The 15833-nt window shown below is 33.5% G+C and overlaps 5 protein-coding genes across 5 annotated transcripts; 2 read left to right on the forward strand and 3 right to left on the reverse strand.

Moving 5' to 3' along the window:
- Positions 1-4794: 4794 nt before the first annotated feature.
- LOC18019205 (cysteine proteinase COT44) lies at positions 4795-5447 on the forward strand. Its single transcript, XM_024155402.1, has 3 exons — positions 4795-4830; positions 4981-5124; positions 5214-5447. Exons 1-3 carry the CDS (start codon positions 4795-4797, stop codon positions 5445-5447), a joined length of 414 nt encoding a protein of 137 aa, XP_024011170.1.
- Positions 5448-6086: 639 nt separating this feature from the next.
- LOC18019206 lies at positions 6087-7852 on the reverse strand. The gene is made up of 5 exons (XM_006401204.2): positions 7604-7852; positions 7262-7417; positions 6993-7185; positions 6613-6669; positions 6087-6480 (listed from the first exon to the last, which is right to left on the reverse strand). The coding sequence occupies exons 1-5, from the start codon at positions 7787-7789 to the stop codon at positions 6365-6367; spliced, it is 708 nt and encodes a 235-aa protein (XP_006401267.1). The 5' UTR covers positions 7790-7852; the 3' UTR covers positions 6087-6364.
- An 877-nt stretch (positions 7853-8729) lies between these two features.
- Positions 8730-9407, reverse strand: LOC112086470. The gene has a single exon (XM_024155403.1). It carries the CDS (start codon positions 9405-9407, stop codon positions 8730-8732), a length of 678 nt encoding a protein of 225 aa, XP_024011171.1.
- A 587-nt stretch (positions 9408-9994) lies between these two features.
- Positions 9995-10768, forward strand: LOC112086471 (zinc finger CCCH domain-containing protein 65-like). Its single transcript, XM_024155404.1, has 2 exons — positions 9995-10006; positions 10082-10768. Exons 1-2 carry the CDS (start codon positions 9995-9997, stop codon positions 10766-10768), a joined length of 699 nt encoding a protein of 232 aa, XP_024011172.1.
- Positions 10769-14697: 3929 nt separating this feature from the next.
- LOC18019207 lies at positions 14698-15770 on the reverse strand. Its single transcript, XM_006401205.2, has 5 exons — positions 15766-15770; positions 15583-15724; positions 15302-15494; positions 14974-15030; positions 14698-14831 (listed from the first exon to the last, which is right to left on the reverse strand). Exons 1-5 carry the CDS (start codon positions 15768-15770, stop codon positions 14698-14700), a joined length of 531 nt encoding a protein of 176 aa, XP_006401268.2.
- Positions 15771-15833: the final 63 nt, after the last annotated feature.

Below are 15833 nucleotides of genomic sequence, written 5' to 3' on the forward strand. Positions count from 1 at the left end.
AAGAACTATTAGGCAATGGATTTACATAAGATGAAAGTCTAGAAGCAGAAAAAAACATTTAAAGCACAAACTAAAATAAACAAACATGAATTTTTATTTACCTGACAATTTTATTGTAAAGCGGGAGATAAAATATTCAATTAGCGAAGTATGAACTATAAGAGTAGGTTGTCATTATGGAAATGCATAAATAATATATATATATATATCGATTTTTTTTAAAAGACATGGATTTATTTTTAAAAAAGATGCTAAACCTTAGAAGACGAACATTGTATGTAAGAAAACATGAAGACCAAGAGGAGTATATATAGCACGATGGATACGCTAGGATTTAGATTAGTACTGACTTTGATATCGATGTCCCATAACCAAAATCAGTGGCTAGGACCAAAATCGAGATTAGTGGCCCATAAATAAAATTGATGGCCCATAATTGAGGAAAAAAGACACATCACAGGTATTTCCACGTAAGATTAATGATTGACCTATCATAACAAATTAAAATGCCATATAATATTTTTTAATAATGACACATAGGACAATTGCTGTGGAGACAGCACATCAGATGTTGTGCGGAGAGGCAGAGAGAAATTGAGTTAAAGCTTTCAGGGACATATAGATGCTTCAGGAACATGTCGATGGAGAGAGAGAGAGAGTGTGAGGGATAGAAATAGAGAGAGAGAGAGAGAGAGAGAGAGGATAAAGAGAGAAAGACAGAGAGAGAAAGAGAAATGGTAGAGACAGTTAACCTTATAGGTACATGATATTCAGTCTATGTTAGCTCATATTTTTTGTGTTCCTATTTTTTTTATTTTCGAAATACTTCTTATTTTAAATGTAGTTATCTAAATCATATGATATATATAAATTTAGGACGAGGGGGAAAGGAGAGAATGAGAGATAAATATTGAAAGAGGGATGGACACATGTATGAGGAGAGAGATATAGTTAAAGTTTTCAAGTACATATATTTGATTGATATAAATAAATGAAAGAAAATAAGAAGAAAATAAAGTCGGAGAGGACGAAGAAGACAAAGGCGATGAAGAAGAAAAAGAAGAAAGTAAAATAGAAAGAAGATGAGGAAAACAGAAAAAAAGAAGAAGATGTGACAAAAAAAAACTTAAAGAATAAAAAGTAACAAAAAGGATATAGAATGAAGAGGTGAAAGAAAAAGAAATAAAAGAAAATGAAAGAAAACTAAGAAGAAAACGTGAGAGAAGAATGAGAGATAAAGATGGAAGACGATGAAGAAATTAAAAAAAAATATAAAAGATAAAAAAAGAAAAAGAAGAAAAACAATTATGTAAAGACGAAAAATTCGCTTTTGTCTTAATTCAATTGATTTGTGAGTTCAATAGTAAATATATTTTTTGTTAATTTTAGATGGTGTTTCTTTTTTGGATTTGTTTTATTTTATTATGTATATATTAAATAATTGTTTTTAATTATTTTTAGTTTTAATTTATAACATTGAAATCTCTATGCCCGGACAACAACAAATTAACAACAATATAAAACCCAAAAAATAAAATAGAAAATTAAAAAAAGGCGAGAAAAGAAAAATAATCACTAGAAATCACAAAAAGGAAATATGGGAGACTATGCCACAGAAACAAAATTCACCGGCTTACTAAAGTACAAAACCGATTTACTTTGAGAATGAGCGAAGAGTTGACCTTCGAGAAGGGTGAGTTAGTTGTTGTAGGTGAAAAACATATGTAGGCTAACGATATATATATAGTGTATGATAAATGTTTTAGGGTTTTTTTTAACATTTTTCGATGGCCTATTTTACAAATTTGGTGAATTAAACAAAATCGATGTTTTATTAACTAATAGTATAGATGACCCATTAAAATCATATTAACCATAGTGACACATAGGATTAATGATAATCCAATTAAAATTAAAAAAAATAACATATATATATGACATATAAGCAAATCACTCTGGTGTTGATACGTAAGAATTTTGACTTCGCAAATAATAGTATAGATGGTATGTTCCAATTCTTACTTTTCAAAATATATTCACTCCAACTCCAAATATTGATTATCTGTATTAATTTTCTGGAATAGAATTATTAGGCTACTAACATTCTCTTCTTGTCAAAAGTTGTTATAGTCAATGTTCGTATTAATTTCAAACAATCTCTTCTTTCAAAACTTACTTCATATAGTCAATGACTAAGTGCTCGTATTTATTTCTTCTTAATTTGTATGCGCGTTTTTCAAATCATCAACGGCAATTTAATTTCTTTCGTATGCAAAAATGGCAAATTAAGAAAGAATTATACTGTAAATAAGTTATATGAGTTTTTGTGATAAAGTAAGTTATATGAGTTTTGTATACTTTAACCGAATAATTTATAAGTTTTTAAAGATTTACAAAAACTCATATAAATTTTTATAATATGTCGATTTAACTTAAATAAAAAATCTTTATGATTTTTTGTGATAAAGTAAGTTATAATATATAATAGTTCGATTTTAACATTTTGTGATAAAGTAATTCACTTCAAGTACTTTAGAAAATTTAACGTGTTGTTTTTGTTGGAGAAAAACTTTTAAAATAGATGAAATGTATTTGATGAATTCATGAAAATTCAATTTAATTATATTTATTATTTAGACTGTAAAATTATTTTAGTTATTGATTTTTCGTCGATAAAAGGTGCCAAGTGAAAATACAATATCATTTAAGAAAGGTGTATATACAGGCTATCGATCATTTAATTTGGTTTACATGTTTTACATGTTGTATGCTTTTCCTACATTCCCTCCCAATTATTACATTTTGTTTTAAATACACATTGTGTCTAATTTCAATCTTAATTAGTAAGCTAAATAGATTAACGTTTGAAATATTAAGGGGATTTGAAAATACCATGCAACATTTTGTTAAATATACCGATAATAATTAAATACGAGTCTGCCCACGGACAGGTGTCTGCCCACGGACAGGTGTCTGCCCAGAGGCAAATGTACTGAACACATAGCAATGAGCGTGTTGTAATAGGCCATTATGTTTTCTTTTCTGGTATCAGGTGACTATATATTAAGACGAAGGCATGAATTTATCTCAAAAAGACATGATTTTACCTTTTTTACACACGAACATTTTTACGCGTACATGAAGGGCTTTAATAAAGTTTTGGATGTTATAAATATATAATATATATATATATTATTTTTCAAATTTGATGTGTTAATTTTATAATCCAAAATATCTTTATTATGAAGAAATTAGATGATATCATTTAAATTTAAATTTTAGTTTCGAGTAATAATTTAGGAGTTTACGGTAACAACATTGATAGTATAAAAAATATCAGATATGGATACTTCTCTGCAAAACTGTCTATATTTATATAATTATATGTATGATGACATTGACATTTGACAACATACTATATGGGGATGGAATCACCTTTGTATCTTTTATCAAAAAGATTCACCTTTGTATGTATAAAAAGAGAGTTAAGACATTGTAAACTCAAAGTTGAAGAAATAATAGATGTTTAGCTTCCTCTTCATTTATCTCTGTTTCTAAGTTTATCTTTCACTAATGGCGCCCAAAGATAAAGGAAAAGGAAAATTGATAGATGTAAGTTTATAATCTGAGTTTTTCATTTTTATTTTTGTTTACATTTCTTAAACCCTAAACAATTATTTCTTATTGATAATGATTTGATAGGTTCATGATAAATTATTCTAAAAGAATAAGAACTGAAACCTGTTTTCATCAGTATAATATTATATCTGTTTTTCTTCATTTTCTTCCACATGCTTATAATTAGATGTTTTAGCTTCTCCTTTTATAACTTATTTAAACATATACCAGTAGCAAATTAGTTGATATTTTAAAATTTGTTATAGATATTTTTTTAAAAAAATAGATGATAAAGAAACATAATTATATCACCGATCAGTTTTGAACGAAATTTTTGTTACCGCATATGCATGTCATTTTCTGGTTTTTCAGTTTGAGTCTCTCTTTCTCTCTCGCGTTTTGTAATTTCTAAACACTAAACCTAAAGTTTAACAAAAAGAAACACTAGACCAAAATATTCTTATACCTATATATTTTTCAATATAAATTATAATTTTTTATTTCTTATATAACACTAGGTTCAATCTTGGGATTGGAGAGGGGACTCCTGGGATTGGAGAAGCGTTGAAGGTGTAATCAGACCGACATTAGATCAAGGAGATCAAGGTATCATTCGATATACGCTTACAACTTCAAATTATGTTCAAAATTTACAAACTAATTGCAGTATCTTAATTCTATAAATCCGTAAATCATCAAGTCACACAAAATTGGGCACTTAAAAAAGAAAATATGGTTGAGATATTTGGGCCTATTGTTCTTGACGCCCAATAGTTTACATAACACCTAAAACGACAACTTCTCAAAAGTCAAAACACATACAGATAGACGACATAACAAGCATGAGTTAACGGCTGCACAAATAACGCTTTCGCTTTTGTTCTAATTAAGAGACTAGAGATGATTGAGAAAATGAAAATTCCAAGATTTAAACCATTAAATTTAAATGCATTTGAAGATAATATATATGATCATGTAAACTAACCACTGATTTTAACGTAGCTACGTGTTGGGCGTGTTCTGTGGTGAGGTCGGTGCAAGCTCTTTACAATATCAGTATTCCTGTCGTACGCGAACAACGTGAGCTATCTGTTCAACATTTGGTGAACAATGTCACGTTTGATAAAAAGGATGGAATCACCAACACAAAAAAAGCTTTCAACTACATTAAAAATCATGGAGTTTGCTCATCAGATCAATGTAAACAACAAAGTAATGTGGTGCATCAGTCAAGTTGTCGTCATGGAAATGAGGTCACAACTAACTATGCTCTCTCTCTGATTTCTTCAAACTAACTATTAATTCTTTAGTGTAGAATCTAAACATAAATCTATTACATTACGACCTTACTATAAAATTTAGGTGCATTTCTACGATATTGATGGCTACGAGACCATCACAGATGTTGATGATGTTACACTTGAAGATATTGTCAAAATGCAACCCGTGGTAGCTATACTACCACTAACAGAGGCATTCCAGAAATACGGCAAAAATCCCAATGTTGTAAGTGCAGGTCTTTTTTGATATATCTTAATAAAATAACGGTTGTTTATATTATATGTTACTTGATGTTTATAATGTAATTGTTTCAGAGAATATATGAATCTGTACCCGACTCACTTCCTAGTCGAGGTTTCCATGCTGTTCTTCTCATTGGATACGGGAACCATAATGGAAGGCCGTACTGGGTTGTTCAAAACTCTTGGGGTAGTGGTTGGGGATTTGAAGGGGGTTTTGGATACATATACCGCCAAACAAAGAGAGGCAGACGTTCGGTGTTTACTGAAGTTCACTACCCCACCAAGAAGAAACGTGATAGAGCTTGAAAGTGTGATGAAGTATGTTAATGTTTAAGACAATATGATTTGACTATAATTATATTTAAGAGCTTGAAAGTGTGATGAAGTACGTTAATGTTTAAGACAATATGATTTGACTATGATTATATTTAAGAACTTGAAAGTGTGATGAAGTATGTTAATGTTTAAGACAATATGATTTGACTTAATTCTATTTAAGAGCTTGTTTTGTTAATGTTTAAGACAACCTGAATTTGTCAATTTTTAAGACATATATTCGTATTTCTAGTCTCTTTGATTTATAAAAATCGCAAACTAATATCTGAGCGTAGTTGCGACTGGTGTTGATTGATATACACGTCCATATATCATACTTTTCACATTGCACTCAAGAATCAAGATCCTCTGCGTTGATAACCAATGACCCAAGGAAATCTTGCAGTTTTGTTTCATCCCAGCTTTTATGGTTCTCATGCCACAGATCATGTAGTCGAACAGAGGTTGCCTGTGTCAAGATTATGTGCTGGCCAAGGAGTATGAGAGTATCCATGAATCCTACTTGATAATCCTTCAAGATTAAATATCTCCCTGCTCCAATATTCGCTTCTAGTACATTGCCACTGGGGAGAATAACGAGCTCTCCATACTTGCGGAGGCAAGCATCAGTGTTAGTAACAAACTGTAATAAATATGTTTTTCAAGTATGACTCCAAAAAAAATCAGAATGACATACATAGAGAAAGAAAAGCTCATCAAGGCACAAAGGTAAGGAAGAGATAGGATACCCTTTGATGGATATACATACAATAATTGAAATGGATATCTCCTCGGCTCTAAACATTTAATCTATAATAAGGGAACCCAAAACTTGTCTTATGCAAGAACAATTTCTGTTCATTTACTTCATTGACAACAATGTTGTTGTCTTCTTGATGTAACTGTTTTCATTCATCTTCATCTGACCCGATAACTTCAACGCCATCTCGATCGAAAACAAAGGGGGTTCCAGGCACGGGAACCTCTCCAGGACCAGCTAGACGGAAGACAATTGGGGGTTTATCTGCATTTACCAAGAAGAAAAAGCAACCCCAAAATGTCAGGTCTGATGGCACCATAGCATAGGATAAAGTTATTCTATTTCATCATCTAATTTATTGAACCAGTGAAAATGAAGAGGAAAAGCAGCACACACCTATGTCGTGATACATGGGGAAGGGAGGATCCACGTGAATAGGAGCTGCCATCATCTCTTCATGACAAACACATAAATACGCACCAAGAAGTAAGTAGAATGTGGAACTTAACATCATACCCAATAGAAACCGCAAATTCCGTTTAAGAACTTAGCATTATATATATATATATATATATACTGAGATGCATATCAAACCATAGCCTAAGCAAGTATTAAAAGAGATCACACTTTGTTATTGCCTAGTTCATCAATTATTTCAGCCACAAAATGTAATCTGAAACCGGAAATCAAGGATTTTGGTGACAGCTACGTTCAGAAGCAAGATTGATAGTAAAAACATACAAAAGTCACAAGAAACTAGGAAGATAGTCAGTCACCTTCATCTGTCGGCTTGACCCTGAAAATGGGAATCTGAAACGAACCACCACGCTCTAATGTTTTAACTTGATAGAGTTTCGACTCATGAGAAGGAGAAGACATATCTCTAGCCCAGAATGTGATCCAGTGTGCCAAATAACCAGAAAACGAGAAATTCGCCGAGACATGCTCAACAAACACAAGGTTTGTTCCCTAAACAATATTAAGACCATGAAATCAACAACACACAGTAATAAATTCAACTGCAGAGCATTCAAAAAGCACTGACATTCTCTTGGTTGTATTTATCAATGGCCGTGAGCGTCACTTCCTTAATCACTTCCTCGTTGCTCCGTTCTTCTGTCCCACTGATTGGTGGTGCCCCATCGTAAGGGTCACAAAGATTGAAAAAGTAATCGAATTTGTCCCACTCAATCCCAAAACCCTAAATCCACAACCAAATCAGCAGAGAGGATGAACCCATATATAAAAGCTCAAAATGCTATTGTTGATTCAGGTAATCAAGACTCATGAAATCATCCATCTTTTGTTTCAATCAACAACCCACACGCCAGCCCTAATTTTTCGAAGAGTTTAGAAGAAAATCAAAATGGATAGGGCAAGATCTTACCTGGGTTTTGTGGAACTGATAGTGAAACAAGAGATACTGTCGTACATATTCATCCTTTTCAGGCTCCCAAACACGGAGTCTGGCGTATGTGGAAGATGGTTTTGATTCTACGATGGCTTTTCCGTCCAACTTCGGCGTCTTCTCTGGGCGAGAGGAATCCTCCTCCGTAGAAACAGAACCGGCCATGATCGGCACCCTAGAGTAGCTGCTTCTCGGAGACACAGTTTAACCCGATTCTGACGTGAGCTTACTTACTTACCACCTGTATGATGGGCTTATCATAAGCCCATTAAGCTCGTAACAGAAGTCTCAAATAGCCCATTAGTTTTCTCCGGACTTGTTTTTGTGAAGATTTGCATTTTTTTTCTATTGCTATCAAGTGGCTATTGAAATGACATCAAAAATTTTACTTTTGGAGCAATACTTATCCAAAACAATATTAGCTTTAAGACTGCTTTGAGTGAATAATATCCTTTCGGAATAATCAAAAGATAAGCAGATTAATTGTGAATATTAGAAGAGTTTTTAGAAGTAAGAATTGATGAAAATTGATGAAAATTGATGAAGATTTATATGATTCAGGATTGATGAAGATTTAAGAATTGATGAAAAGCGTAAAGCCCTTGGCGTGAAAAAGCTGCAACTTAAACCAGTAGCTCCGAAACCAAAACCTATAAAATATTGTCGACACTATCTCAAGGGACGGTGCCATGAGGTATGCCCAATGGCTCTGGATTCTACAAAATTCTTTGGAATCTAAAAACATTGTTTTCTTGTTGCTGATGAAACTTTTTTTTTCTTTCATGTTTTGCAGGGAGAAAATGCAAAATTTCACACGATACAACTCCGGAAACCAAATCTTTGGTATGATTTACTGTTTCGAGACGTATACTACTCTTTCGAACTTTATATAACACCAATCATATATTTTTTTTCTGAAAGAATGTAAAATTTATTCATCAAAAAAAAAAACAACCTGTTTACAAACATAGTGTATCCCTTTTTCAGAGAGTTTGATTTAAGGTAAAGAAAAACTGGATTTGAAAATTAAAGCAAATTAGGCTCAGCTACGGGTGCCAAACCATCGCACCAACCCATCCTCCATATCCCCTTGTCTTCGAAGTGTTCAGACTCTGTTACGGACTCCTTTGTCAATAAATCTGATGAGCTGGGTTGGCTGTCTCGACCTGTCGCCATGTTTCCTACTGTTGCGCTCCTTCCAAATACTGTGGAGTGTGATTTGAAAGCAGTACCGCAGGAGAAACAGGGATGTGGGATCAGTCCAGTTCTCTGTTTTGACCAGCGTCATAATGTCAGCCCATACCGTGGTATACCGAGTTCCAAGGAGTGTGTAGACAAGTGCCTTCCAAACCTGTGAGGAGTAACCACATGAGAAGAATAGGTGGTCTCGAGTTTCGACTGGGAGTTGACAGAATACGCAAGCGTGAGAAGCTGGTGGAACATTGGTCCACTGTAACATCCGGTCGCCGGTGGACAGACGATCATGAACCGAGAGCCAGGTCATGAAGGCGTATTTTGGAGTGGCATGGCGAAACCATACACCTTTGTACCAGTCAACCTTAGGTTGCTCACGTCTAATCAGGTTCCACGTTGCTTTGGAGGAGAACGTGGTTTTGAATTGATTTCCTTTGTTTTTCCACAAAAGCATATCTTCTTCTGTTTTCTGGTCTCGCTGAAGTACGCTGATGAGATCCTCTATCTCGTTGAGATTTGTTCCCCGGCGTCGTTGACGTCTATGTCTTGTTATTACCCAATACACCGAAGCTTGTGCAGGAATACCCATGTCTATGAACCCTCGTGGCCCTGATAGATCAATTAGGCGGCCTTGTGGAGACCACTGATCAAAGAATTTGATTTCCCATTACCAACATTAATTCGATAGAAGCTGCTGGCCAAATCCCGTAACTTTAGCAATTTTTTCCACATCCACGATCCTGCATTCATATCTTCCGCTAGAGACCAAAAGCTTTTGCCTCGCTGAATGTTTATTTGGAGCCACTGTGCCCATAGAGAGTTCTCTGGGTTGATAATCTGCCAAATGAGTTTCAAGCAACATATTTTATTCACCTCCTTTGCCGTCCGTAAGCTTAATCCACCTTCGTCTTTCGGCGTATCAAGAGCACCTGCCAAGCTATCTTTGCTTTATTAGAGTTTAGGTCCGGACCAGACCATAAAAAAGCAGCACATATGCGATCAATTTCCTTTACGCATGCTCCTGGGAGGTAGAAAGCCGAAGACCAAAAATTGGAGAGACTTGCAATAACCGATTTAATTAACTGCAGTCGTCCCCCGTAAGACAAAAACCGTGCTTTCCATGAACTGATATGTGACCTTATCTTCTCCAGCAAGGGAACATAGTCAGTTGGTGTCATGCGTCTCGTGGTTAAAGGTAAACCGAGCGTTGGCTGAGACCCCAGCCATATAAACTGTATTGATCTTTAGATCTTCACTTTACAGGGCACTCCACAAGCTGCTTCAGATACACCGAGTGCAATCACTGCAGCGTCTTTCTCGCCTCAGAAATCAAATAAACAAACCGTGAGAGAGGCCATAGCAAAATTACCGACGATCCAAGCAAGAGTGTCAATCCCAGATATGTTTTTGAAGCCCTCGAGTCAAGCTAACCAAAGAAACTCATCTGATGCATCACCTCCACAGATTCCTCCTCTGAGAAAACCATCCGTAGCTCCAAAGGGTATGAGTTTTCTCTCTCTCGAAAAAACCTCACAAGAGGATACCGTGAAACCACCGTCTCTTGGGTCCAAGCAAAACACACAGAACTCTGATAATCAGAGCTTGAAGCAGTCACAACAGAGAAGCTCTGTTCCTATGGTGCCTCCAAAAGGAATTAGCTTAACATTTGCATCAGAGAAACACAAATCACTGAATCAAGAGCCTCAAGAATCAGCAAGTAGTAAAAATCTCAAGACAACGCCTAATTCACACATTCAAAGTTCTCTAAACTCAACCATGAAACTCGCTGCAGAATTCGAATCCGCTAAAGTCGAGAGGCGCACTAATGATCCCGCAGAAGCTGTAAAGAAGGGCGATGTTGCAGTTAACACGAGTGTGACCAGAAACTCAGGGAACATACCTTCCAAGATTCTCGAGTTCTTGTCGAGCTTCAGCCATGGCAAAAACTGATCTTTTTGGTTTTTTGAGATAAAAGATATATACTGTGTTCTGTGTAGATGTAACGGATCACGGATGTATTGAGTATTTAAAGGTTTACTTTCTTGTGAGGTTATGGGAATGATAATCGTGAATGTAAATATTGCATTTGAGAAGTATGAATAGAATAACGAAATGATTCGTGCTAGTCAAACACGGACTTGGTCTGATTAGGACACAATCGTTCCTGATTGGAAATTAACTTACTAAAAAATGATAAAATGATGTTTCTAGTCACAATCGTAAGGTTCGGCTCTTTTTTTTTTTCTCTAACTTTGTGATTTGCGTACTATTAATTTTTGATTATCTGTATTATTATCTTTGGAACAGAGTTCCAGTATTAGGACACAAACAATCTCTTCTTGTCAAACTTGTTATAGTCAATGCTCGTATTAATTTCAAACAATCTTTTCTTGCAAAAACTTACTTGTTATAGTCAATGACTAAGTGCTCGTATTAATTTCTTTCTTAATTTGTATGCACGTTTTTTTCAAATCTTCAACGGTCTCCAGCTACTCCATTCCCCTTTACATCAAATTACTTTATATAACCATCACAAAATGGCAATTTAATTTCTTGGTGTAGTTTACTTACAACATAATTAGCGAAAAAGGTCACAAAATGGCAATTTAATTTCTTGGTGTAGTTTACTTACAAATCTTATGATTTCAATAGTTGAACTCGATTAAAACTCTTAGCGAATGATGAGAGTAATCTTATCATTAATTAGAGGTAGACAAAATTTATAATAGGTCGATTTTAACTTCTTGTGATAAAGTAATTCGGTTAAAGTATAAAAACTCATATAACTTTAGAAAAATTAAGGTGTTGTTTTTGTTGGAGTAAAACTTTTAAAATAGATTAAATGTCTTTGATGAATTCATGAAACTTCAAATTTAATTATATTTATAATTTATTTAGACTGTAAAATTATTTTAGTTATTAATTTTTCATCGATAAAAGGTGCCAAGTGAAAACAACATTGTTGGAATTATACACTCTCATTTTACAATCTCATTTAAGAAAGGTGTGTCTACAGGCTATTGATCATTTAATTTGGTTTACATGTTTTTCTAATAATTTGTTTTACATGTTTGTATGGTTTTCCTACATTCTCTTCCAATTCTTACATTTTGTTTTAAATACACACTGTGTCTAATTTCAATCTTAATTAGTAAGCTAAATAAATTAAGGTTTAAAATATTAAATACCATGCAAAATTTTGTTAAGTATACCGATAATAATTAAATATGAGTCTGCCCACAGACATGTTTCTGTCCAGGGGCAAATGTATATTGTAACACATAGCAATGAGTGATTGAGTGTTGTAATAGGCGATTATGTTTTCTTTTCTGGTATCAAGTGACTATATATTAAGACGAAGACATGAATTTATCTACAAAAAGACATGATTTTTCCTCTTTTACACACGAACATTTTTACGCGCATATATGAAAGGTTTTAAGAAAGTTTTGGATGTTATATTATATATATAATATTATTCTTTTCCAAATTTGATGTGTTAATTTTATAATCCAAATATCTTTATTATGAAGAAATTAGATGATATCATTTAAATTAAAATTTTAGTTTCGAGTAATAATTTAGGAATTTACTGTAACAAAATTGATAATATAAAAAAATCATATATACTCCTCTGCGAAACTGTACATATTTATATGTATGATGACATTGACATTTGACAACACAACATATGCGGATGGATTTGGAATCACATTTGTATGTATAAAAAGAGAGATAAGACACTGTAAATGCAAAGTTAAAAAAATAATACATGTGTATCATATTCTTCATTTATCTCTGTTTTTAAGTTTATCTGTCATAAATGGCATCCATAGATAAAGGAAAAGGAAAACTAATAGATGATGACCCTTCTTCAAAGAATGTTCGTTTATAATTTGAGTTTTTCATTTTTAGTTTTGTTTACATTTTTTAAATCTAAAAAAAAAAATATTTTTTATTTCTCCGATTTTTTTTTGATTTTTTGAGTAATATATAATTAAATATAGAAAGAAAACATATATATTACTCAAATTCTTATGAAGATATTTTATTTAGGATCAATCACTACACCATGGACAAATTCACTCGGTTGATTTAGGAGATTGAAGATGTTGATCTTGAAAACATTGTTACATGATAACCTATAATAACTCTAATTCTGATTATAGATGCCTTATTATGTTATATCAGCATCAACAACGATGTACAATGATATTTTTTAATGTTTTCGCACAAATTTTGCTATACATTATAGACATTATATATGTATTTTTATGTAAAATAAGAATCTAATTTTTAATTTGTATATTGAATTTATTTTCATAGTATGTAAACTCATTTGTTTTCAAAAAAAAAAGTTGATTGAATGTAATATAAAATTTTAGATAGAAAGAATATTTTTTTAAAACAAAAAATTGCTGTGATTTGCTAAGAGAAAAGAATAAAAAGATACTAATGACTATTTTTTTTATTCGGAGGGTAAAGAGAAAGAAAAATGTTATACATCTCATGATAAGAAAACACAAAGGAAGATGTAAGAATAAATTGTTTTTTCTTTTCTTACTGCATATATCTTTAAATCCTACTACTGTATTGTTTATAAAAATATATGTATGATCCTGATAATTTGGATTGGAGAAAAACTTAAGGAGGAATCGATTAATATAAACTACAGTTTATTTTGTGTTCTTACTTTAATACATGACACTACTTTTATTGGAGAACTATCGATGGTATCGTCTTAAATCCAGGATTACAAGATATTATTCCATATAACTTAAAAAAATTTGTTTAATATAGACAAATTAATTGTAGTCTGGATTCTTAAATCCATAATTTAGGGATCAAAAAAGCACACCCTACAAATGTTTTCTTTCTATATATACTGATTATTTATAAATAGTTTTGAATATATTTTATTTAGGATCAATATCTACAACGTCGACAAATTCACTCTCTTGAAGTCTTGTTTGACAAGATTGAAGATGTTGATCTTGAAAACATTGTTAGGAGACCACCTATCACGGCTCTAATTTTATTTACTAGATGTGTTACTAAGTTATATCTGCATCAGCAAAGCTGTAAACTGATTTTTTGTTAAAAAAAATGTTTATGTACTAATTCGTTCCAAGTTGCATATAGCTTCAGATATGCTTATTTAACCTTTGTAAATGTTTTATCATATGATCGCACAAATGATAGAATGAAGACAATATAATAATGCATGACTTCCTCATAATTGGATTTGAGGATTACCATGGAATACCATACTGGATTATTAAAGTTCATGGGAGAAACTTGGGAGATTGAGGATTTGTCTTTGTGTAACGTAAGACCGTACTTGGCCGGATAAAGAAAGATACAAAACATACGAGTGGTCGACCTATATATATAAACTTGTGATACAAGTAACTTGATTACGAGAAAGCTCTTACTACTTGGCTTGAAACCCATTACCCTATACGTTATAAACTCTTAATGCAAACTTGATTACGATAAAACTCCTAATACTAGACATGTGGAGCGTCACTCATGGCTCTGTTTGTCTCACTGATTGGTGGTGCTCCATCTAAGGGTCACATATATTGAAAAAGCAATCCAATTTCTCCCACTCAATCCCAAAACCACAACGATTCCAACAACAAGATCCATAAGCATCACATCATTTTCTCTGGTCGTTTTTATTTGGCAAGGGTATGAAATTATGAATATACATACTTCTGTATCTGCCAAGAATAGAAGATATGCACCGGTGCAAATGAAGAGGAAGAATCAGCAACTATGCAACTAGTATTTCCATGCATTCACCTAACTAAACACTTAAATGTCATGCAAGAACAAGTTTACTTTGATTGATCCCACAGCTAGTCTTGATGCAACTAGTATTCCCATTCATCTTTCTCTGACTCGGTGTCAGACTCAAATTCACCGCCATCTCGAGTGAAAACAAAAGGGGTTCCTGGCACGGGATCCTCTCCAGGACCAGCTCGACGGAAGACAACTGGTGGTTTATCTGTATTGCCAAGAAACAACCAAAAATATCAGCATAGAGGGCATTGGAGCATAACTTCTCCTCTCTAGTTCACTCTTGAAATAAATTTCTCATTGTAAACAAAGATACAAGACCAGCGCAAATGAAGAGGAAGAAGCACTACCTATGTCATGATGAATGGGAAGTGGAGTTTTCACGCGAACAGGAGCGGCCATCATCTCTGTGTATCACATAAATACACAACAAGAAGCAGAAAATATCCAATAGAAGCAGCAAAATATCCAATAGAAGCAGTAAAATTCTACCTAAGAACTAATTAGCATTTGTAGATAACCTAAGTAAGAAAGATAATCACACTCTGTTATTGCCTAGTTTCATCAGTTATTTGAGCCACGAGATGTAGTCTGTATACGAGCGGGATTTTTTCGTGACAGCTAAGCTCGGATAATTCAAGCATACAAAGGTCGGAAAGAAACTGAGAATGAAGTCACCTTCGTCTGTCGGTTTGAGCCTGAAAATGGGAAACTGATACGAATGTTGACGTCTTAGTACTTTAGCTTGATAGAGTTTCGACTCAGGACAAGGGGAGGACATGTCTCTAACCCAGAATGTGATCCAGTGTGCCATCATACCAGTATACCGGTAATTTGCCGAGACGTGCTCAACGAGCACAATGTTTGTTCCCTGAACAATAATAAGGAGAATATAATCAAGACGTTGCCAAAGTTATAGACTCATTAAAAGACCTTAGAATCAACACGAAAGCACTGACATTCTCTTGGTTGTGTTTGGAAATGGCAAGTTGGGTCAGCTCTTTAATCCCTTCCTCATTGCTCTTATTCAGAAACATTGACGGTGCTCCATCGTGAGGGTCACAAAGATTGAAAAAGTAATCAAACTTGTCCCACTCAATCCTGAAACCCTAAACCAACAACAATTCCAACAACAACAAAACCTCATGATGTTATTATTGATTCAGGTAATGAAGATTCCTGCAGGTCTTCATATTTTTGTTTTCAATCA

This window comes from Eutrema salsugineum, unplaced genomic scaffold (genome assembly GCF_000478725.1).
Source record: "Eutrema salsugineum unplaced genomic scaffold, Eutsalg1_0 scaffold_2, whole genome shotgun sequence".
NCBI classification, from domain to species: Eukaryota; Viridiplantae; Streptophyta; class Magnoliopsida; order Brassicales; family Brassicaceae; genus Eutrema; species Eutrema salsugineum.